The sequence below is a fragment of the Rhinatrema bivittatum genome, unplaced genomic scaffold, assembly GCF_901001135.1.
Source record: "Rhinatrema bivittatum unplaced genomic scaffold, aRhiBiv1.1, whole genome shotgun sequence".
Taxonomy (NCBI): domain Eukaryota; kingdom Metazoa; phylum Chordata; class Amphibia; order Gymnophiona; family Rhinatrematidae; genus Rhinatrema; species Rhinatrema bivittatum.
Window position 1 is genome coordinate 305768 of NW_021820389.1, and position 24867 is coordinate 330634.

At 51.5% G+C, this 24867-nt stretch overlaps 2 protein-coding genes across 2 annotated transcripts in view; one reads left to right on the forward strand and one right to left on the reverse strand.

The window, feature by feature from the left end:
* Positions 1 to 439: 439 nt before the first annotated feature.
* On the reverse strand, positions 440 to 11352 carry LOC115081596 (proteasome subunit beta type-8-like). Its single transcript, XM_029586017.1, has 7 exons — positions 11195 to 11352; positions 9818 to 9889; positions 9557 to 9701; positions 4811 to 4838; positions 4354 to 4483; positions 4025 to 4229; positions 440 to 735 (listed from the first exon to the last, which is right to left on the reverse strand). Exons 1-7 carry the CDS (start codon positions 11339 to 11341, stop codon positions 647 to 649), a joined length of 816 nt encoding a protein of 271 aa, XP_029441877.1. The 5' UTR covers positions 11342 to 11352; the 3' UTR covers positions 440 to 646.
* A 3633-nt stretch (positions 11353 to 14985) lies between these two features.
* LOC115081597 (proteasome subunit beta type-9-like) overlaps positions 14986 to 24867 on the forward strand; it is a 10632-nt gene continuing 750 nt past the window's right edge. The window contains exons 1-4 of the mRNA XM_029586018.1: positions 14986 to 15315; positions 15903 to 15970; positions 19326 to 19457; positions 20424 to 20553. Coding sequence (XP_029441878.1) covers positions 15265 to 15315; positions 15903 to 15970; positions 19326 to 19457; positions 20424 to 20553 — 381 coding nt within the window. The 5' untranslated portion in view covers positions 14986 to 15264. The remainder of the gene's footprint in view (positions 15316 to 15902; positions 15971 to 19325; positions 19458 to 20423; positions 20554 to 24867) is intronic.

Below are 24867 nucleotides of genomic sequence, written 5' to 3' on the forward strand. Positions count from 1 at the left end.
TAAAACAAATTGGAAAAAAGTTCTCTCTCACTCAGTTCAGTTAGGCTCTGGAATTCCTTACCGGAGGATGTGATTAAGGCAGTTAGCATAACTGGATTTAAAAACATTTGGACAAGTTCCTGGAGGAGAAGTACATGAGCCGCTGTTAACTAGTAGACTTAGGGAATAGCCACTACTTATTACCAGCATTAGTAGCATGGGATTTATTTACTGTCTGAGATTCTGCCAGTGGCCTGGTTTGGCCACTGTTGGAAACAGGATGCTGGGCTTGATGGACCCTCGGTCTGACCCAGTATGGCATGTTCTTATGTTCTTATGACTGTCACACAGGGAGAGTTGGTGTCAGCTGTGGGATTGGAGCCTGGGTGTGCAGGTGTCACAGCTCCGTGCAGTCAGCACTAGGCTGTCATTCTAGCAACAATAAGATATGAAAACAAAATGTCCTACTTCAACCATTCCGTTTATTTTTTCAAATGTTAAAAGTGGCTTTAGCACACAGAACCTTTGAAACTTTACTCCGCTTAATTACATGAGTGATTATGCTTTTATCAGTGGCACGGCGTACAGATGTGAGCAGGTTCCACACAGATGTCAGGAATCAGGCTGCATTGCTGCACTCCCGACTGGGTGGGTCCTCGGCTTCCCTCTACAGTTTCTCCTCTGTGTACTTGTACAGCAGCGCACTGACATCATCTTTACTGACCTTGATCCAGCCGTCTTCTTTCATGTGGTACACTGGGAGGGGGAGAAGGGGAGGGAAAGTGAGAGACAGGAGTTTCAGCAGCCGGAAGCTAGGTGACCCGATTCTGTGCAGTAAATTAGGCAGCCGTGATCTCCACCCATTCACCCCCATGACCCGCCACCCAAATCACAACAGCATGCTTATGTTTCTTGGGATAACAGGGCCGCATCGTTACCAAATATTGACACATGTGGCCCTGTGGGTCTGAGCTGGTCCTGGAATAGCATAGGGAAGAACCTATTTTACAGCCTGAGATAATGAAAGGCCTTAACAATGGGGGTCTGCAAAAGATGTTTCCTTACAGGCCGCAAGCTCCTGCCCACCTCTTACCACTTCAGTCTCCCTTCCAAATGCGGGGGACGCGAGCCCTGCAATATCCTAAATGCCAATAGCAAGTTTTTAAATTTGCACCGTTCAGACACAGGTCCCGTATCAGAGGTCTAGGGCTGCCTGGGACGATACGTGCTGTGGGGTTCTGTATTCATTTCAAGGGAAGCCCCAAATACAAGGCATTACAATAGTCAAAATGGGGAAGCACAAGGGCATGGGAGACAGATTTTAACGCTGGCAAGTCTAAATAAGGTCCAAGGTGTCTCATCACTTTAACCTTAATACACATGATCCGGTGTGCTTTTCTGTACTCGGGCATTCAGACTTCATAGACTTGGCCATATCACCAGCCCGCAAATGCGATAGCTAGGAGGAGGACGCAGGCACTAGCAGCCACCTCATCTTCTCAGCTGCAGTTCTGACCTCCAGGCACTAGAGGCAGGGCATGGTAGGAGCAGCATGAACCTTCTCAGCTGCAGTTCTGACCTCCAAGCACTAGAGGCAGGGCATGGTAGGAGCAGCATGAACCTTCTCAGCTGCAGTTCTGACCTCCAGGCACTAGAGGCAGGGCATGGTAGGAGCAGCATGAACCTTCACAGCTGCAGTTCTAACCTCCAGGCACTAGAGGCAGGGCATGGTAGGAGCAGCATGAACCTTCTCAGCTGCAGTTCTAACCTCCAGGCACTAGAGGCAGGGCATGGTAGGAGCAGCATGAACCTTCACAGCTGCAGTTCTAACCTCCAGGCACTAGAGGCAGGGCATGGTAGGAGCAGCATGAACCTTCACAGCTGCAGTTCTAACCTCCAGGCACTAGAGGCAGGGCATGGTAGGAGCAGCATGAACCTTCACAGCTGCAGTTCTGACCTCCAAGCACTAGAGGCAGGGCATGGTAGGAGCAGCATGAACCTTCTCAGCTGCAGTTCTGACCTCCAGGCACTAGAGGCAGGGCATGGTAGGTAGGAGCAGCATGAACCTTCTCAGCTGCAGTTCTGACCTCCAGGCACTAGAGGCAGGGCATGGTAGGAGCAGCATGAACCTTCTCAGCTGCAGTTCTGACCTCCAGGCACTAGAGGCAGGGCATGGTAGGAGCAGCATGAACCTTCTCAGCTGCAGTTCTAACCTCCAGGCACTAGAGGCAGGGCATGGTAGGAGCAGCATGAACCTTCACAGCTGCAGTTCTGACCTCCAAGCACTAGAGGCAAGGTGTGGTAGGTAGGAGCAGAATGGCCCTTCTCAGCTGCAATTCTGACCTCCAAGCACTAGAGGCAGGGCATGGTAGGAGCAGCATGAACCTTCTCAGCTGCAGTTCTGACCTCCAGGCACTAGAGGCAGGGCATGGTAGGAGCAGCATGAACCTTCACAGCTGCAGTTCTAACCTCCAGGCACTAGAGGCAGGGCATGGTAGGAGCAGCATGAACCTTCTCAGCTGCAGTTCTGACCTCCAGGCACTAGAGGCAGGGCATGGTAGGAGCAGCATGAACCTTCTCAGCTGCAGTTCTAACCTCCAGGCACTAGAGGCAGGGCATGGTAGGAGCAGCATGAACCTTCACAGCTGCAGTTCTAACCTCCAGGCACTAGAGGCAGGGCATGGTAGGAGCAGCATGAACCTTCACAGCTGCAGTTCTGACCTCCAAGCACTAGAGGCAGGGCATGGTAGGAGCAGCATGAACCTTCTCAGCTGCAGTTCTGACCTCCAGGCACTAGAGGCAGGGCATGGTAGGTAGGAGCAGCATGAACCTTCTCAGCTGCAGTTCTGACCTCCAGGCACTAGAGGCAGGGCATGGTAGGAGCAGCATGAACCTTCTCAGCTGCAGTTCTGACCTCCAGGCACTAGAGGCAGGGCATGGTAGGAGCAGCATGAACCTTCTCAGCTGCAGTTCTAACCTCCAGGCACTAGAGGCAGGGCATGGTAGGAGCAGCATGAACCTTCACAGCTGCAGTTCTGACCTCCAAGCACTAGAGGCAAGGTGTGGTAGGTAGGAGCAGAATGGCCCTTCTCAGCTGCAATTCTGACCTCCAAGCACTAGAGGCAGGGCATGGTAGGAGCAGCATGAACCTTCTCAGCTGCAGTTCTGACCTCCAGGCACTAGAGGCAGGGCGTGGTAGGTAGGAGCAGCATGAACCTTCTCAGCTGCATTTCTGACCTCCAGACACTAGAGGCAGGGCATGGTAGATAAAAGCAGCATGACCCTTCTCAGCCGCAGTTCTGACCTCCAGGCACTAGAGGCAGGGCGTGGTAGGTAGGAGCAGCATGAACCTTCTCAGCTGCAGTTCTGACCTCCAGGCACTAGAGGCAGGGCATGGTAGGAGCAGCATGAACCTTCTCAGCTGCAGTTCTGACCTCCAGGCACTAGAGGCAGGGCATGGTAGATAAAAGCAGCATGACCCTTCTCAGCCGCAGTTCTGACCTCCAGGCACTAGAGGCAGGGCATGGTAGATAAAAGCAGCATGACCCTTCTCAGCCGCAGTTCTGACCTCCAGGCACTAGAGGCAGGGCATGGTAGGTAGGAGCAGCATGAACCTTCTCAGCTGCAGTTCTGACCTCCAGGCACTAGAGGCAGGGCATGGTAGGTAGGAGCAGCATGACCCTTCTCAGCTGCAGTTCTGACCTTCAGGCACTAGAGGCAGGGCATGGTAGGTAGGAGCAGCATGACCCTTCTCAGCTGCAGTTCTGACCTTCAGGCACTAGAAGCAGGGCGTGGTAGGTAGGAGCAGCATGAACCTTCTCAGCTGCAGTGCTCACTTCTAGACACTAGGGACAGGAGCATGGTGAATAGGACTTGTGTGACCCTTCTCAGCTGAAGTCCAGACACTACAGGCCGGGCACAGCTAGAACTTGTCTGTGCTTGACATTAAAGCCTCCTGACATAATACAACAGTGCTCCTGTGATAACCTTCAGACAACTCGTGCATGTATCAGTCAGGTTAAAGAGTGGCTGTTGTTCTACTTACGGTTCAGCACGCCACCGGAGTATGAGTCGCGGTGTGTGTCACAGGCGACTGCCCGACGCCCGAGCGCGTACGCCTCTTCCGTAGAGAGCTCCTGCCTGTAGCCGCTGTCCATCACTCCATAGGCGTAACTGTTCCCGGAGCCCGTGGAGAACATGTCGCCGGAGAGGCGGGTCCCGTTATCGTCCACATAGTAAAGGCCCGGACCCTGGGGGTGACAGACAGAGGAAGGCAGTTCGGCGCCACCCGAGGTGCCCCTGCAAAGCCACTTGATCACAGCTCAGCCGTGCATGCACAGCCACTTATCCAAAGGTTTGCACCGCGTGCCCTACCTTCTTGTCCCAGCCGCAGATCATGCTGCCCACGGACAGACCCATCCCTCGGTACTCCAGCATCATGTTGGCGAGCAGCTTGGAGGCCGCGGAAACGGAGATCCGCTCGTTGTTCCTCAGCCTGTACAGCCTGACAGACACACACACATGCAACAAGACAAAAAAAGTCTCAATGTTCAAGGGACAGGCAGTTAAGGTTTCTTCCTGTGACTCTGTCTGACTCCTCCCGAGAGGCGAGTGAGGAAGCCCCAGAGATCTCAGTAAATGGGTCAGAAATGGCCCCGGTTTTACATTTTGTTTTTTTGTGGTTTTAATTTCAGTACCCAGCAAAAGTAATTAACTCTCAGCTAGGACTTCAAGGAAATTGGCTGAACATTTACTTGAGATCTTACTTCTAAATCTCCTTGGTGTGTGTACAGGTTATACAGCTCACTAATCCCTCAGGACACGGCTGTACCTGCACTCCTGGATGTGTGTATGTGGGGCTGTTATAGAGGTCACTGATCACTCAGGACACGGCTGTACCTGCACTCCTGGGTGTGTGTATGTGGGGCTGTTATACAGCTCACTAATCACTCAGGACACAGCTGTACCTGCACTCCTGGGTGTGTGTATGTGGGGCTGTTATACAGCTCACTAATCCCTCAGGACACGGCTGTACCTGCACTCCTGGGTGTGTGTATGTGGGGCTGTTATACAGCTCACTAATCCCTCAGGACACGGCTGTACCTGCACTCCTGGGTGTGTGTATGTGGGGCTGTTATACAGCTCACTAATCCCTCAGGACACGGCTGTACCTGCGCTCCTGGTGTGTGTGTATGTGGGGCTGTTATACAGCTCACTAATCCCTCAGGACACGGCTGTACCTGCACTCCTGGTGTGTGTATGTGGGGCTGTTACAGAGGTCACTGATCCCTCAGGACACAGCTGTACCTGCACTCCTGGGTGTGTGTATGTGGGGCTGTTACAGAGGTCACTGATCCCTCAGGACACAGCTGTACCTGCACTCCTGGGTGTGTGTATGTGGGGCTGTTACAGAGGTCACTAATCCCTCAGGACACGGCTGTACCTGCACTCCTGGGTGTGTGTATGTGGGGCCGTTACAGAGGTCACTGATCCCTCAGGACACGACTGTACCTGCACTCCTGGTGTGTGTATGTGGGGCCGTTACAGAGGTCACTAATCCCTCAGGACACAGCTGTACCTGCACTCCTGGTGTGTGTATGTGGGGCTGTTACAGAGGTCACTGATCCCTCAGGACACGGCTGTACCTGCACTCCTGGGTGTGTGTATGTGGGGCTGTTACAGAGGTCACTAATCCCTCAGGACACGGCTGTACCTGCACTCCTGGGTGTGTGTATGTGGGGCTGTTACAGAGGTCACTAATCCCTCAGGACACAGCTGTACCTGCACTCCTGGGTGTGTGTATGTGGGGTTGTTACAGACGTCACTAATCCCTCAGGACACGGCTGTACCTGCACTCCTGGTGTGTGTATGTGGGGCCGTTACAGAGGTCACTGATCCCTCAGGACACGGCTGTACCTGCACTCCTGGGTGTGTGTATGTGGGGCCGTTACAGAGGTCACTGATCCCTCAGGACACGGCTGTACCTGCACTCCTGGGTGTGTGTATGTGGGGCCGTTACAGAGGTCACTGATCCCTCGGGACACGGCTGTACCTGCGCTCCTGGGTGTGAGTATGTGGGGCTGTTACACAGGTCACTGATCCCTCAGGACACGGCTGTACCTGCACTCCTGGGTGTGTGTATGTGGGGCTGTTACAGAGGTCACTGATCCCTCGGGACACGGCTGTACCTGCACTCCTGGGTGTGTGTATGTGGGGCTGTTACAGAGGTCACTGATCCCTCAGGACACGGCTGTACCTGCACTCCTGGTGTGTGTATGTGGGGCTGTTACAGAGGTCACTGATCCCTCAGGACACGGCTGTACCTGCACTCCTGGGTGTGTGTATGTGGGGGCTGTTACAGAGGTCACTGATCCCTCAGGACACGGCTGTACCTGCACTCCTGGGTGTGTGTATGTGGGGCTGTTACAGAGGTCACTGATCCCTCAGGACACGGCTGTACCTGCACTCCTGGTGTGTGTATGTGGGGCTGTTACAGAGGTCACTAATCCCTCAGGACACAGCTGTACCTGCACTCCTGGGTGTGTGTATGTGGGGCTGTTATACAGCTCACTAATCCCTCAGGACACGGCTGTACCTGCACTCCTGGGTGTGTGTATGTGGGGCTGTTATAGAGGTCACTGATCCCTCAGGACACGGCTGTACCTGCACTCCTGGGTGTGTGTATGTGGGGCTGTTACAGAGGTCACTGATCCCTCAGGACACGGCTGTACCTGCACTCCTGGGTGTGTGTATGTGGGGCTGTTACAGAGGTCACTGATCCCTCAGGACACGGCTGTACCTGCACTCCTGGTGTGTGTATGTGGGGCTGTTACAGAGGTCACTAATCCCTCAGGACACAGCTGTACCTGCACTCCTGGGTGTGTGTATGTGGGGCTGTTATACAGCTCACTAATCCCTCAGGACATGGCTGTACCTGCACTCCTGGGTGTGTGTATGTGGGGCTGTTATAGAGGTCACTGATCCCTCAGGACACGGCTGTACCTGCGCTCCTGGGTGTGTGTATGTGGGGCTGTTATACAGCTCACTAATCCCTCAGGACACGGCTGTACCTGCGCTCCTGGTGTGTGTGTATGTGGGGCTGTTACAGAGGTCACTGATCCCTCAGGACACGGCTGTACCTGCACTCCTGGGTGTGTGTATGTGGGGCCGTTACAGAGGTCACTGATCCCTCAGGACACGGCTGTACCTGCACTCCTGGGTGTGTGTATGTGGGGCCGTTACAGAGGTCACTGATCCCTCAGGACACGGCTGTACCTGCACTCCTGGGTGTGTGTATGTGGGGCCGTTACAGAGGTCACTGATCCCTCAGGACACGGCTGTACCTGCACTCCTGGGTGTGTGTATGTGGGGCTGTTACAGAGGTCACTGATCCCTCAGGACACGGCTGTACCTGCACTCCTGGGTGTGTGTATGTGGGGCCGTTACAGAGGTCACTGATCCCTCAGGACACGGCTGTACCTGCACTCCTGGGTGTGTGTATGTGGGGCCGTTATAGAGGTCACTGATCCCTCAGGACACGGCTGTACCTGCACTCCTGGGTGTGTGTATGTGGGGCTGTTACAGAGGTCACTAATCCCTCAGGACACGGCTGTACCTGCACTCCTGGTGTGTGTATGTGGGGCTGTTACAGAGGTCACTGATCCCTCAGGACACGGCTGTACCTGCACTCCTGGGGGTGTGTATGTGGGGGCCGTTACAGGGGTCACTGATCCCTCAGGACACGGCTGTACCTGCACTCCTGGGTGTGTGTATGTGGGGCCGTTACAGAGGTCACTGATCCCTCAGGACACGGCTGTACCTGCACTCCTGGGTGTGTGTATGTGGGGCCATTACAGAGGTCACTGATCCCTCAGGACACGGCTGTACCTGCACTCCTGGTGTGTGTATGTGGGGCTGTTATAGAGGTCACTGATCCCTCAGGACACGGCTGTACCTGCACTCCTGGGTGTGTGTATGTGGGGCCGTTACAGAGGTCACTGATCCCTCAGGACACGGCTGTACCTGCACTCCTGGGTGTGTGTATGTGGGGCCGTTACAGAGGTCACTGATCCCTCAGGACACGGCTGTACCTGCACTCCTGGTGTGTGTATGTGGGGCTGTTACAGAGGTCACTAATCCCTCAGGACACAGCTGTACCTGCACTCCTGGGTGTGTGTATGTGGGGCTGTTACAGAGGTCACTAATCCCTCAGGACACAGCTGTACCTGCACTCCTGGGTGTGTGTATGTGGGGCTGTTATAGAGGTCACTGATCCCTCAGGACACGGCTGTACCTGCGCTCCTGGGTGTGTGTATGTGGGGCTGTTATACAGCTCACTAATCCCTCAGGACACGGCTGTACCTGCGCTCCTGGTGTGTGTGTATGTGGGGCTGTTACAGAGGTCACAGATCCCTCAGGACACGGCTGTACCTGCACTCCTGGGTGTGTGTATGTGGGGCTGTTATAGAGGTCACTGATCCCTCAGGACACGGCTGTACCTGCATTCCTGGGTGTGTGTATGTGGGGCTGTTATAGAGGTCACTGATCCCTCAGGACACGGCTGTACCTGCACTCCTGGGTGTGTGTGTATGCTCCCCGAGGTGACAGGCTCCTGCAGACATTTCTTATTAGGGGGTCGGCTGATCCGGCCTCCGCAGTGGGACAAACCTGCCCTCAGATGACGTAGCCAGCATGTTTGTGGTCTGAGGGCGCCAGTCCAGATTTTCAGCCTCTTTTTCCCTGGAGAAGACCCTGGTAGCTGGGTCTCCCACCACTGTAGCAGATTGCGGGAATCTCTCCCTCCAAACCTGCCTTTCACAGGAAGCTTCCGCCGCTTGGTAGTCACCCCTTAGGGGAGCATTTGGGACCCGTCGATCTTCCCCAAAGAGGGGTAACAGATACAGAGATTCTGGTCCTGAGAAAGGGCGAGTCAGCTCCCAAAAGCTAGGGAAGAAGTGTATTGAGCTAGTCCAATAAAAAAGGTATCACCTCAGCATTACTTCTGTTCCCCACAGGCACAAGGCTGAAAGCACTTGCTATGTTAGAAACCAGTGTGCCTGAGGGGAACATCTGCAACAGAGGTGCCAGGGGGAGAGGGAGAAGAGAGGTGAAAGGTAACTTTCAAAATGGAGGAATGGTCAAGGGTTTGGCAACTGCACTTAAATCCAAATTAATGTAAAATCCTGCATTTGGGCTTCAGAATTTCAAGGCCCGAGAGCCTATTGGAGGGGAAGAGCCAGCAGGAAAGAGGCGAGCAGGTCATCGCCCCAGTGTTGCATGGTAGTTGGGAATGCTTGTAGCGTCCTTGGGTGGATAAAGAAAGCATTACTAGCAACGTTACCTCTCTGCGGGTCTCTGCGTATGAATCTGAAGGGAGGCAGAGTCAGAGACTTGTAAGAAAAGCGAGGTCCGACGTGCAATGTGCAACCTTGCGGCCCGATCTGAGCCGGGAGTCCTAGGAGGCAGCCACATGCCAGCAAGCGGCACGCGATGGGATCATTTGAACACAGAGACATCGGAGAAAGAAAAGAAAAAAACCACCCCACACACCGAGCCCCGACCAGGAGATGGTTCTTACAGAAATAGCTCCCGGCTGAGGCCCACGAGTCCACCGCCACCACCACGCCATGCTGGAACTTGAAGGCTAACGTGGTGGTCCCGTGCCAGAACTGGATCCTCACTCCGGCGGCGCTGTCCACGTAGGGCTTCGGGAACTCGGAGGGCTGGAAGGGAAGACCACGAGGGGCCACGGGTGAGCCACGGCGGGGGGATATTCTGATATAACGCACAGGCCCTGAGATGCTCCGTTCCCCGGGCGCTTCACCTCCCCCTCCCTCACCCAGGTTCTGTCTCTCTGTGATACAACGTAATCGTGCTGCACCTTCTGTCTCTTTCTGTATTTGTGGTCCGACTGAAAAAGCAAAGATACTTTGTTAAAGGTTTCATTGCTGTTACATATATAGCGCTGCCCAGCAGTGATTCACTTCATAAGAGCATAAGAAGGGCCGTGCTGGGTCAGACCAAGGGTCCACTGAGCCCAGCATCCTGTCTCCCACAGTGGCCAAGCTGGATCCAGATTCAACTGTAGCAGGCAGTCCCCCTCACTATAGCAGGGAATGTAAAGGATGCTGTGTGGGGAGGTTTGCTCCACGCTCTGTGATGTGGAGAGGTGTCCTGGTCCTCACTGCCACCCGGGAGTAGCTGGAGGAGGGAGGTTTGTGTGTGTGTGTGGGGGGGGGGGGGGGTCTGCAGTGTGCTGGTCAGAGAATGGATGAGGGGGCAGGGGGAAGGATTTCGTGCCGAGTAATTCCTGTGCTTTTCCCAGAGAATTCTCCTTCCAGAGGAACCTGCCTACTGACATCAGAGGCCAGGGAGAGATCTTAAATCGGGGGAATTCAAGACCGGAATGGAGACTCTGATGGCAGCGAGGGAGAGCTCCCTCCAGTACCAACTGTCTGCACATCCCTTCCTCCCAACTAAACCAGGAAAATCTCCACTTAATCTCCCCTCTCCCTCCCGCTTGCTGACCTCCCTGTGTATGTATCATCAGAGGAGGCAGGCGCCCGTGTCACGTGCCCCTCAAATTCAACCTTGGAGCTCTCTGGGGCAGGGACTTTGTGACCAGCAGAATGATGGTGTGCAGTTCTGTGTACACTGATGGTACTCCGGGCTCTCCCCTTCACCCTTGCCCTTAGGTGCTGCTTTCTGCTCTGCCCTGGGGGCAGGAGGCGTGGGGAATGCATAACTCGGTACTGGACGCAGGAATGTCTGGTTCCGGGTCTCTGTGGGAGGCGGTGGAGGGACAGAAAAACGGTAACAGAATTCACGGAAGTCTGGGACGGGCGCAGAGGACCCTTGGCTGGGCAGAAGTGAGGGGGGGGGGGGGGGGAGCCAGAGGGTCTGTGGCACTGCACCAGGGAGTAAACCGGGCACAGGTCAGATGCCGCCAGAATCTGTTCCATGCTACAGCTCACTCTGCTGTGTCATAGGATGAATCCACCCCCCTCCCTTCCCCACCATCCTTGGCAATGTAAGAAGTTTGCTGGAGCAGCATCAGGCGTTTGTGCAGAGAGGGGGAGAAGGGATTGCCTGCGTCTGCATGGGTGGCGATGATCCAGCATGAAATGGGAGAGCGCCGACAGCCAAGTCCCTCTCCGGGTCAGGGAGAACATGCGCCCGGGATTCACAGCAATGCCCCCGACCCTGCCCTCCTTACCCGAGTCCCCACGGGCAGGGCAAGTTTAGGCTCCGGGACGCTGAAGGAGAAGTGGCCGATCCCATCATCCCTGCCCTGTGCTGGGCCCGGTGCCCCCAGGGGCAGTGCCCAGTCCCGGGATCCCCCGCACACACTGAGCAGTGCCATGTGCCGGGACGCAGGGGCAGTGGCGTAGCCAGAATTGATTTTTTGGGTGGGCACAAGGTTAACATAGGTGGGCACAAGGCATGCAGGTCTACTAGTTGTTTTCTTACTGATAAATAATGCCATATACTGCACCCTAGAATGGCTTTCTAAGTAGTTTGCAACAGCCATTATGTGTCGTGTATGAAACTTTAAAATAATTTACTTCAATTATTTCAAGTATAGAAAACAATCAGATCCAATCATATAATAAAACAAAAATTAATGTATTCTTTCATGAACCATCTTTGCAGAAACCCAGAAATCTTCATAAATACAATAAAATATAATTAATCATCAGAACAGGTGCAGCGCAGAGCTAGGGCAATTCACATTACAAGTAACATGGAAAAAAAAATTCAAATTCTGGTGTAATCTCAGCAAAAAATAACCCTCCACTGCTATTTTGTGAAGTAACAAACTCTTGCAAAGAAAGAGGCATCTGGAACCTTGCCAATCACAGCACTGACTCTCAGGATTCAAACAGCAAACTTATGAAAAAGCAGCAATGCAAATACTACACCAGGCCCTAGAACATTAATACATCACCTACGGGAATAACAGAACAGGCTGGACTACTACTACAGAGAAACTATATGCTAGAAATACTCATTTCTGTCACAAACAGGCAAAACTGAGACCGACCCTTACCTAATATAGAAATAAGAGACTATAAATTAGAAACAGAAACATGTAGATAAAGCCAAAATAGAAAGCCTGAGAAACTAAAATGTCTGAACGGTGGAATACTTAAGAAAGAGCAAAATACAAAAATATAAGAATGCACATTCCCAAAGATGACATATTTAAATTGCTAACATCTCTCTCCCTCTCTCTCTCTATATATATATATATTATTTTTTACCTTTGTTGTCTGATCTTTGTATTTTTCTAATCAGTTGGTCCTGGTCTCTCTTTCCCATTTTTTCCCTTGTCGCTCATTTCCTAATTCCTCTTCAGTGTCTTTTCTACTACTGTCTTCTTCCCTTCCACACACACACACATATATACATAAATGCTTTCTCTCACAGACTCCCTCACACACTCAGGCTCTCACTCTCATATGCTCTCCCCCCCCCCCCCCCCCCCCCAGCTCACATTCTCTGCAGACACACATACAAGCTCTCACTTTCTCACCCCTCCCCAGGCTTATATTCTTATGCACACACAGACGCACATCCAGGCACCCATTCTCATCCACACACACACAAACCTATTCTCCCATTCTCACCCACACATACACACATTTAAGGTCCCATTCTCACCCACACATACACACTTTCAAGCACCCATTCTTACCCACATATTCAAGCTTCCATTCTCACCCACACACACAAACCCAGGCTCCCATTCTCACCCATATATACACACATTCAAGCTTCCATCCTCACCCACATACTCAAGCTTCCATCCTCACCCACATATTCAAGCTTCCATTCTCACCCACATATTCAAGCTTCCATTCTCACCCACACACACAAACCCAGGCTCCCATTCTCACCCATATATACACACATTCAAGCTTCCATCCTCACCCATATATACACACATTCAAGCTTCCAACCTCACCCACATATTCAAGCTTCCATCCTCACCCACACACATTCAAGACTCCATTCTCACTCCCATACACACCCAGGGTCCGATTTTCACCCACACACACACAACAAGGCTCCCATTCTCATCCTCACATACACATTCAAGCCTGTGCACAGTTTCCGCTTCCTCCCCCCAGAGCAGGAAGATCAGCTGGCCTCTCCTGCTGCCACTAGCCTCCTGCTATTTTCGGGCCGTATGGCCGACCGATCTTCCTGTTTGGGGGGGGGGCGGAGAGGAGAGCAGAAGCGCCGCGCACAGGTTCCGCTTCCTCCCCCCAGAGCAGGAAGATCAGCTGGCCTCTCCTGCTGCCACTGGCCTCCTGCTCTCTTCAAGCCATACGGCCGACCGATCTTCCTGCTGGGGGGGGGGAGCGGAACCTGTGCGCGGTGCTTCCGCTCTTCTCCCCCCCCCCCCCTAACAGGAAGATCGGTCGGCTGTACGCAGGAGGCCAGTGGCAGCAGGAGAGGCCAGCTGATCTTCCTGCTCTGGGGGGAGGAAGCGGAAACTGTGTGCGGCGCTTCCGCTCCCCCCTCCCCCCGCAAACAGGAAGATCGGTCGGCCATATGGTTGTAGGACCGCTTCCCCACGTGTGCCATGATGGCGTGCCAAGCATGGGTTCTCCTCTCCCGCGACAGCCTTGCAGTTCTGGTGTCAGTTGGGTGGGCCTGGGTCTAAATTGGGTGGGCAGCTGCCCACCCAGGCCCACCCGTGGCTACGCCACTGCGCAGGGGACACAGCCGGGGCTCACTCTCTGCCTCTCCTCGGGTCACTGCTGCGGCTCTGGCTTCTTTCCCTTCTCTGACGGCTGGAACAGAAAGTGAAAGCGCAGGGGCAGGAGCAGCCCAGGGTGGCAGGATCTCCCCCTCTACTCCTCCAGCCTCAGAGAGAGAGAAAGCAGGGAGCTGAAGGGGAGCCAGTGCACCCCCACCCCCAGAGAGAAGAGGCAGGGGGCATCATCACAACCCAAGGTGGCAACTGGAGAGTCACAGAGCCAGTGCCCACCTCCAGCAGAGAAAGGGCAGGGGGTAAATGAAGTGGGGAGTCACAGAGCCTGTGGCCCCTTTCTGCAGAGAGGAGGGGGCAGGGGGTATTAGCATTGCCCACAGGAGGATTCCAGAGCCTGGGTCCCTCCCCCTCTGCAGTAGAAAAATGGAGGCAGCAGGGCATTATCATCAGTGCAGGGGTAACTTAAGAAGGGGGAGGGTCAGGGAGCCAGTGCCCCCTTCCCTGCTGCAGAGAGGGAGGCAGGAGGGCATCAGCACTGTGCAGGGGCAATTGAAGGGGGGGGGGGGCACGGAGCCAGTGTGTCCATCTGCAGCTGAGGTCAAGAGGGCATCATTACTGAAAGGTCCTAGAGCTTTCCCTCTGCAGTATAAAGAGAGCGGGGCATTACCAGCCCCCCCCCCCCCCGGGGTAACTGAAGGACTCTGGCCCTAGAATCTGTTAGTCATAGGCTCCTCACCAGTCTTTTAAGGATTTATTTATTATGCAGTGCCCTGATTATTAATTATCCGCCACCACAGGCGGGGGGGGACAGAGGGCTGCAGCAGTCCCCGCTCCCCTCACACCGCGGCGCCTTCTCCGACTGAAGGCCTTAATACTTCTTCCTCCCTCACCCTGAGGCACCGCCAAAGAAACCCGGGCAGCCTTCCGCCCCGCCCACTCGTTATTGGGGGAGCCAATGGGCGAGTAGGAATCCGGCGCGTCACGCGTTGCCGGGCAGAAGGCAGCCGTGCAGGTTGTGCGCTGCAGGTGGAAAGCCCCGAGCCGCGCTGGCCGCCGCGCATCTTGCGCTAGGGAAAAGGCGCCAGGAAGGGAGCGTTTGCCGCTCAGTCTGACGGGAGCCCTGAAATGGGGAAGGAGGGAGTGCAGCGGGTTAGTCCCGGGGAGGGGCGCCGCATGCACTGGGAGGGCTCTGCGAGAAGGAGCTTCTCGCATGCAGCAAGTAACGCGCAGTGGAATAAGCCCGGTCCCCTCCCCTCACATAACTTAAACTCGGGTGGGGTGGGGGTGATACGTCACGCATTACGTCACTGGTTGCCAGGCGGATTTAATGTTCTGGAGATTCTGGGTGCGGTGCTAGCGCCGCCTGCTGGCCGGGGAGAGGAGCGGGCGCTGCTCCGTGTCTCCTGTTGCCGGGCGGTCGGTGCCGCTGGCAGGGATCAGGGATCGCTAGGACACTTCCAGCAAACCCGAGGATCGCAGGTGGAGCTGCAGGATCGGGACTAGGGCTGCTGATTTGCCTCCTCCGCTCACGCCTTTAATTACTACCCAAGGGGGTCAAACTCATGTCCGGCGCGGGGAATCCCGGCTGCACGGCGGCTCAAGTGCTGACCGGGGTAAGGACGGACAGATCCGGACAGACAGGCAGCGATTGCATGTAAAGCCCAAGACGGGGACAGACTGACTGCACTAACGCGTGGTGATGAAGCGGTACAAACTGTCATCATAAATATTAAATAGTTGGAAAGCACCCGCTGCAGCTTTGTATATCTAATATCGAACATATAAACTTGGGTGTATTGCACAGAGAATCGGGGGGCTCAGAATAAAACAGACTGGCAGATATTGTACCTTTTTTTCTTGCATAAAGTTAAGAGATTATAGCACCTTTCACTTTCGCTTTTATCGCAGGCTGCCTCTGTCTGACAGGGAATAGAAGAGGTTAAAGATGATTGCATCCATAGTGCTGGAAGGAGGGGATTGCCAGATGGGGTCACATCAGCACGTGGCCCTAGGCCACTTATCAGTTCTCCCTACACAGCCAGGCTGAGGACAAATGACACAAAGTGACTGCTGCCCACGTTTGGATTTCACATTCAAAACAAAAACAAACCAAAAAAACCCCAGTCAGAATAATGGTATGAAATGTTCTGATACCATATGGGTCCGCTGAACCTGTCTTGTGCTTCTCCTCTCTCCCCAGACCACCATCATAGCAGTGGAGTTTGATGGAGGGGTCATCGTGGGCTCTGACTCTCGGGTGTCTGCAGGGTGAGGACTGTGACTGTCCCTTACACTTCTGCAACCTTCATACATGTTCCTATTTACCATGGCTCTGGTATTTTCAGCCCCTGTGCTCTCTGCAAATTGCCAGTCTCCCCTGGTATTTCCAGCCCCTGAGCTTTCTGTATTTTGCTGGCATCTCCCCTGGTATTTCCAGCCACCGTTCTCTCTGCATTTTGCTGGAATTTCTCCCTGGTATTTCCAGCCCCCGTTCTCTCTGCATTTTGCTGGAATCTCTCCCTGGTATTTTCAGCCCCCGTGCTCTCTGCATTTTGCCAGAGTCTCCTCTGGTATTTTCAGCCCCTGCGCTCTCTGCATTTTGCCAGAGTCTCCTCTGGTATTTCCAGCCCCTGCGCTCTCTGCATTTTGCCGGAGTCTCCTCTGGTATTTTCAGCCCCTGCGCTCTCTGCATTTTGCCAGAGTCTCCTCTGATATTTTCAGCCCCTGCGCTCTCTGCATTTTGCCGGAGTCTCCTCTGATAGTTTCAGCCCCTGCGCTCTCTGCATTATGCCGGAGTCTCCTCTGATATTTTCAGCCCCTGCGCTCTCTGCATTTTGCCAGAGTCTCCTCTGATAGTTTCAGCCCCTGTGCTCTCAGCATTTTGCTGGAGTCTCCTCTGATAGTTTCAGCCCCTGCGCTCTCTGCATTTTGCCTGAGTCTCCTCTGATAGTTTCAGCCCCTGCGCTCTCTGCATTATGCCTGAGTCTCCTCTGATATTTTCAGCCCCTGCGCTCTCTGCATTTTGCCAGAGTCTCCTCTGATATTTTCAGCCCCTGTGCTCTCAGCATTTTGCTGGAGTCTCCCCTGGTATTTTCAGCCCCTGCGCTCTCTGCATTTTGCCGGAGTCTCCTCTGATATTTTCAGCCCCTGCGCTCTCTGCATTTTGCCAGAGTCTCCTCTGATAGTTTCAGCCCCTGCGCTCTCTGCATTTTGCCGGAGTCTCCTCTGATATTTTCAGCCCCTGCGCTCTCTGCATTTTGCCGGAGTCTCCTCTGATATTTTCAGCCCCTGCGCTCTCTGCATTTTGCCGGAGTCTCCTCTGATAGTTTCAGCCCCTGCGCTCTCTGCATTTTGCCGGAGTCTCCTCTGATATTTTCAGCCCCTGCGCTCTCTGCATTTTGCCGGAGTCTCCTCTGGTATTTTCAGCCCCGTGCTCGCCCCTGCGCTCTCTGCATTTTGCCGGAGTCTCCTCTGATAGTTTCAGCCCCTGCATTCTCTGCATTTTGCCGGAGTCTCCTCTGATATTTTCAGCCCCTGCGCTCTCTGCATTTTGCCGGAGTCTCCTCTGATATTTTCAGCCCCTACGCTCTCTGCATTTTGCCGGAGTCTCCTCTGATATTTTCAGCCCCTGCGCTCTCTGCATTTTGCCGGAGTCTCCTCTGATATTTTCAGCCCCTGCGCTCTCTGCATTTTGCCGGAGTCTCCCCCTGGTATTTTCAGACCCTGCGCTCTCTGCATTTTGCTGGAGTCTACCCCTGGTATTTTCAGCCCCTGCGCTCTCTGCATTTTGCTGGGGCTCCTCTGGTATTTCCAGCCCCTGCGCTCTCTGCATTTTGCTGGAGTTTTCTCTGATATTTCCAGCCCCTGCGCTCTTTGCATTTTGATGGAGTCTCCCCCTGGTATTTCCAGCCCCTGCGCTCTCTGCATTTTGCTGGAGTTTTCTCTGATATTTCCAGCCCCTGCGCTCTCTGCATTTTGCTGGAGTTTTCTCTGATATTTCCAGCCCCTGCGCTCTTTGCATTTTGATGGAGTCTCCCCCTGGTATTTCCAGCCCCTGCGCTCTCTGCATTTTGCTGGAGTCTCCCCCTGGTATTTCCAGCCCCTGCACTCTCAGCATTTTGCTGGCGTCTCCTCTGGTATTTTCAGCCCCCGTGCTCTCTGCATTTTGCTGGAGTCTCCCCCTGGTATTTCCAGCCCCTGCGCTCTCTGCATTTTGCTGGAGTCTCCCCCTGGTATTTCCAGCCCCTGCACTCTCAGCATTTTGCTGGTGTCTCCTCTGGTATTTTCAGCCCCCGTGCTCTCAGCATTTTGCTGGAGTCTCCCCCTGGTATTTCCAGCCCCTGCTGTCTCTGCATTTTGCTGGAGTCTCCCCCTGGTATTTCCAGCCCCTGCACTCTCAGCATTTTGCTGGCGTCTCCTCTGGTATTTTCAGCCTCCGTGCTCTCTGCATTTTGCTGGAGTCTCCCGCTGGTATTTCCAGCCCCTGCGCTCTCTGCATTTTGCTGGAGTTTTCTCTGGTATTTTCAGCCCCCGTGCTCTCTGCATTTTGCTGGAGTCTCCCCCTGGTATTTCCAGCCCCTGCTGTCTCTGCATTTTGCTTTAGTCTCACGCTGGTATTTCCAGCCCCTGCGCTCTCTGCATTTTGCTGGAGTCTCCCGCTGGTATTTTCAGCCCCCGTGCTCTCTGCATTTTGCTGGAGTCTCCCGCTGGTATTTCCAGCCCCTGCGCTCTCTGCATTTTGCTGGAGTTTTCTCTGGTATTTTCAGCCCCCGTGCTCTCTGCATTTTGCTGGAGTCTCCCCCTGGTATTTCCAGCCCCTGCTGTCTCTGCATTTTGCTTTAGTCTCCCGCTGGTATTTCCAGCCCCTGCGCTCTCTGCATTTTGCTGGAGTCTCCCGCTGGTATTTCCAGCCCCTGCGCTCTCTGCATTTTGCTGGAGTATCCCCCTGGTATTTCCAGCCCCTGCACTCTCAGCATTTTGCTGGAGTCTCCTCTGGTATTTTCAGCCCCCGTGCTCTCTGCATTTTGCTGGAGTTTCCCCCTGGTATTTCCAGCCCCTGCTGTCTCTGCATTTTGCTGGAGTCTCCCGCTGGTATTTCCAGCCCCTGCACTCTCAGCATTTTGCTGGAGTCTCCTCTGGTATTTTCAGCCCCCGTGCTCTCTGCATTTTGCTGGAGTCTCCCCCTGGTATTTCCAGCCCCTGCGCTCTCTGCATTTTGCTGGAGTCTCCCCCTGGTATTTCCAGCCCCTGCACTCTCAGCATTTTGCTGGAGTCTCCTCTGGTATTTTCAGCCCCCGTGCTCTCTGCATTTTGCTGGAGTCTCCTCCTGGTATTTCCAGCCCCTGCGCTCTCTGCATTTTGCTCGAGTCTCCCCCTGGTATTTCCAGCCCCTGCTCTCTCAGCATTTTGCTGGAGTCTCCTCTGGTATTTCCAGCCCCTGCGCTCTCTGCATTTTGCTGGAGTTTTCTCTGGTATTTTCAGCCCCTGCACTCTCAGCATTTTGCTGGAGTCTCCTCTGGTATTTCCAGCCCCTGCTCTCTCTGCATTTTGCCAGTCTCTTGGCAGTATGTAGTGCCTGCATGTCCATGATATGACCAGTCTGGTATTTTTTTTTTCCTTCCAGTGAGGCTGTGACGAACCGTGTCTTTAATAAGCTGTCGCCACTTCATGATCGAATTTACTGTGCGCTGTCGGGGTCAGCAGCAGATGCGCAGGCTGTGGCTGACATGGTCAGCTATTACTTAGACCTGCACAGGTACGGAACCAGGAGGCAGCGAGCCCCAGTCTCACCTTAGAGGCTGGTTACATAATGTTACTAATCAGAGTGCAGCGTTCTCTGGGTGATCTGGGAGGAAGTCCAGGTCTGCACTGGGATTGTGTGTGTGTGAACCTGTGGAGGTTGGGGGAAATGGGGTGAGCATGTGAGGGTTGGGGGATAATCACAGGGTGAGCGTGTGAGGGTTGGGCACAGTGGTATGGCGATCAGGCCCGAGAAGGAATCTGAGCATGTTGGGGGGGATGGGAAAGATTGAGGGCTCTGTACATGAAACACAGGTGGCTGCAGTGGTTCTCTGTATGACGTGGCCATGGCCACTGTGGGAGAGGTTGGAGGTTCTGGACGTGACATGAAACGCAGGTGGCTGCAGTGGTTCTCTGTATGACGTGGCCATGGCCACTGTGGGAGAGGTTGGAGGTTCTGGACGTGACATGAAACGCAGGTGGCTGCAGTGGTTCTCTGTATGACGTGGCCATGGCCACTGTGGGAGAGGTTGGAGGTTCTGGACGTGACATGAAACGCAGGTGGCTGCAGTGGCTCTCTGTATGACGTGGCCATGGCCACGGTGGGAAAGGTTGGAGGTTCTGGACGTGACATGAAACACAGGTGGCTGCAGTGGTTCTCTGTATGACGTGGCCATGGCCACGGTGGGAGAGGTTGGAGGTTCTGGACGTGACATGAAACGCAGGTGGCTGCAGTGGTTCTCTGTATGACGTGGCCATGGCCACTGTGGGAAAGGTTGGAGGTTCTGGACGTGACATGAAACGCAGGTGGCTGCAGTGGTTCTCTGTATGACGTGGCCATGGCCACTGTGGGAGAGGTTGGAGGTTCTGGACGTGACATGAAACGCAGGTGGCTGCAGTGGCTCTCTGTATGACGTGGCCATGGCCACGGTGGGAAAGGTTGGAGGTTCTGGACGTGACACATTTTGTTTGCCGCCCTTAGTGTGGATATGGAAGAGTCTCCCTTGGTCCTTGCTGCTGCGAACCTGGTGAAAGGCGTCAGCTACAAGTACAAGGAGGAGCTTTTAGCCCACCTGATAGTGGCCAGATGGGACAGAAAGAGAGGTGGACAGGTGAGTGCAGCCCCCACATGATATCTGTCCTTCTAGCTGTGTGATCTTCGGTGTGGGTGTCTGTCTGTCCATTAGAAGATATGATTTGCCATGCTGGGTCAGACCAAGGGTCCATCCAGCCCAGTATCCTGTTTCCAACAGTGGCCAATCCAGGCCACAAATACCTGGCCGGATCCCAAGGGGGTGGAGAGATTCCAAGCTGCTTATCCCAGGGATTTCTGCAACTCCTCCTTAATAATGGTTTATGGACCTTTCCTCCAGGAACTTGTCCAAACCTTTTTTAATAGCAGCTACACTAATAGCTTTCACCACATCCTCTGGCAAGGAAATCCAGAGCTTAATTGTGCTTTGAGTGAAAAAATATTTTCTCTTATTAGTTTTAAATGTATCACCCAGTAACTTCATTGTGTGTCCCCTGGTCTTTGTTCTTTTTATTTATTTTATTTATTTATTTATTTATTTATTTATTTTTATATACAGACATTCGTCGGAACATCCTGCCAGTTTACATTGTAACAAAATAACAAGAGAGTGAATTACAATAAACAGGGAAGGGGGAGCAGAAATGAAAGAGGAGAGAGGACAGCAGTAGGAAGGATAGGGAAAGAGAGAAATTTGATAGGAACATTTGAAGAAAATAAATTAACAATAGACACTATGTACAGGTGGGCAGGTAGGTACCAGACCAGGGATGGCTGTGACAGGGAGAGGTGGGGGGAGGGGGGGAATGATAGGGAAGGCTTAAAGGAGGGTGAGGGGAAACTAATAACTCAATTTAGGCGTCATTGCTTAGGGGGGAGAAACACTATATTTTGGAGTCTTTGCTTGGGGTGAAGAAAGGGGGAGAAAAGGAGAGGCAGAGAGGAGGAGAGGGGAAGGGTGGGATGCGGGTTTAGAGTGCAAGCTAAGTTTTTGAAAGAGTAAACAACTGATTAATGTTTTCTTGTTCCCTTCCCCTCATTATTTTATAGATACCTGTCATATCCCCCCTCAGCCCTCTCTTCTCCACGCTGAAAAGTCCTAACCTCTTCAGCCATTCCTCATAGGGGAGCTGTTCCATCCCCTTTATCATTTTGATCGTCCTTCTCTGCACCTTTTCTAACTCTGCTATATCTTTCTTGAGATGTGGTGACCAGAACTGAACACAATACTCAAGATGAGGTCACACCATGGAGTGATACAGAGACATTATGATATTCTCTGTTTTATTCTCCATTCCTTTCCTAATAATCCCCAGCATTCTGTGTGTGTATGATATATGAACACAAGATGAGGATGCACCATGGAGTGATACTGAGACATTATGATATTCTCTGTTTTATTCTCCATTCCTTTCCTAATAATCCCCAGCATTCTGTGTGTGTATGATATATGAACACAAGAAGAGGTTGTACCATGGAGTGATACAGAGGCATTATGATATTCTCTGTTTTATTCTCCATTCCTTTCCTAATAATCTCCAGCATTCTGTTTGTGTATGATATATGAACACAAGATGAGGATGCACCATGGAGTGATACTGAGACATTATGATATTCTCTGTTTTATTCTCCATTCCTTTCCTAATAATCCCCAGCATTCTGTTTGTGTATGATATATGAACACAAGATGAGGATGCACCATGGAGTGATACAGAGGCATTAGGATATTCTCTGTTTTATTCTCCATTCCTTTCCTAATAATCCCCAGCATTCTGTTTGTGTATGATATATGAACACAACATGAGGTCACACCATGGAGTGATACAGAGACATTATGATATTCTCTGTTTTATTCTCCATTCCTTTCCTAATAATCCCCAGCATTCTGTTTGTGTATGATATATGAACACAAGATGAGGATGCACCATGGAGTGATACAGAGACATTATGATATTCTCTGTTTTATTCTCCATTCCTTTCCTAATAATCCCCAGCATTCTGTTTGTGTATGATATATGAACACAACATGAGGTCACACCATGGAGTGATACAGAGACATTATGATATTCTCTGTCTTATTCTCCATTCCTTTCCTAATAATCCCTAGCATTCTGTTTGGGTATGATATATGAACACAAGATGAGGATGCACCATGGAGTGATACAGAGACATTATGATATTCTCTGTCTTATTCTCCATTCCTTTCCTAATAATCCCTAGCATTCTGTTTGGGTATGATATATGAACACAAGATGAGGATGCACCATGGAGTGATACAGAGGCATCATGATATTCTCTGTTTTATTCTCCATTCCTCTCCTAATAATCCCCAGCATTCTGTTTGTGTATGATGTATGAACACAAGATGAGGTCGCACCATGGAGTGATACAGAGACATTATGATATTCTCTGTTTTATTCTCCATTCCTTTCCTAATAATCCCCAGCATTCTGTTTGTGTATGATATATGAACACAAGATGAGGTCACACCATGGAGTGATACAGAGGCATTAGGATATTCTCTGTTTTATTCTCCATTCCTTTCCTAATAATCCCCAGCATTCTGTTTGTGTATGATATATGAACACAAGATGAGGATGCACCATGGAGTGATACAGAGGCATTATGATGTTCTCTGTTTTATTCTCCATTCCTTTCCTAATAATCCCCAGCATTCTGTTTGTGTATGATATATGAACACAAGATGAGATTGCACCATGGAGTGATACAGAGACATTATGATATTCTCTGTTTATTCTCCATTCCTTTCCTAATAATCCCCAGCATTCTGTTTGTGTATGATATATGAACACAAGATGAGGATGCACCATGGAGTGATACAGAGGCATTATGATGTTCTCTGTTTTATTCTCCATTCCTTTCCTAATAATCCCCAGCATTCTGTTTGTGTATGATATATGAACACAAGATGAGGTCGCACCATGGAGTGATACAGAGGCATTATGATATTCTCTGTTTTATTCTCCATTCCTTTCCTAATAATCCCCAGCATTCTGTTTGTGTATGATATATGAACACAAGATGAGGCTGCACCTTGGAGTGATACAGAGACATTATGATATTCTCTGTTTTATTCTCCATTCCTTTCCTAATAATCCCCAGCATTCTGTTTGTGTATGATATATGAACACAAGATGAGGTCACACCATGGAGTGATACAGAGGCATTATGATATTCTCTGTTTTATTCTCCATTCCTTTCCTAATAATCCCCAGCATTCTGTTTGTGTATGATGTATGAACACAAGATGAGGTCGCACCATGGAGTGATACAGAGGCATTATGATATTCTCTGTTTTATTCTCCATTCCTTTCCTAATAATCCCCAGCATTCTGTGTGTGTATGATATATGAACACAAGATGAGGATGCACCATGGAGTGATACAGAGGCAGTATGATATTCTCTGTTTTATTCTCCATTCCTCTCCTAATAATCCCCAGCATTCTGTTTGTGTATGATATATGAACACAAGATGAGGATGCACCATGGAGTGATACAGAGACATTATGATATTCTCTGTTTTATTCTCCATTCCTTTCCTAATAATCCCCAGCATTCTGTTTGTGTATGATATATGAACACAAGATGAGGATGCACCATGGAGTGATACAGAGACATTATGATATTCTCTGTTTTATTCTCCATTCCTTTCCTAATAATCCTCAGCATTCTGTTTGTGTATGATATATGAACACAAGATGAGGATGCACCATGGAGTGATACAGAGGCATTATGATATTCTCTGTTTTATTCTCCATTCCTTTCCTAATAATCCCCAGCATTCTGTTTGTGTGTGATATATGAACACAAGATGAGGATGCACCATGGAGTGATACAGAGACATTATGATATTCTCTGTTTTATTCTCCATTCCTTTCCTAATAATCCCCAGCATTCTGTTTGTGTGTGATATATGAACACAAGATGAGGATGCACCATGGAGTGATACAGAGGCATTAGGATATTCTCTGTTTTATTCTCCATTCCTTTCCTAATAATCCCCTGCATTCTGTTTGTGTATGATATATGAACACAAGATGAGGTCACACCATGGAGTGATACAGAGGCATTATGATATTCTCTGTTTTATTCTCCATTCCTTTCCTAATAATCCCCAGCATTCTGTTTGTGTGTGATATATGAACACAAGATGAGGATGCACCATGGAGTGATACAGAGGCATTATGATATTCTCTGTTTTATTCTCCATTCCTTTCCTAATAATCCCAGCATTCTGTTTGTGTATGATATATGAACACAAGATGAGGATGCACCATGGAGTGATACAGAGGCATTAGGATATTCTCTGTTTTATTCTCCATTCCTTCCTAATAATCCCCAGCATTCTGTGTGTGTATGATATATGAAACA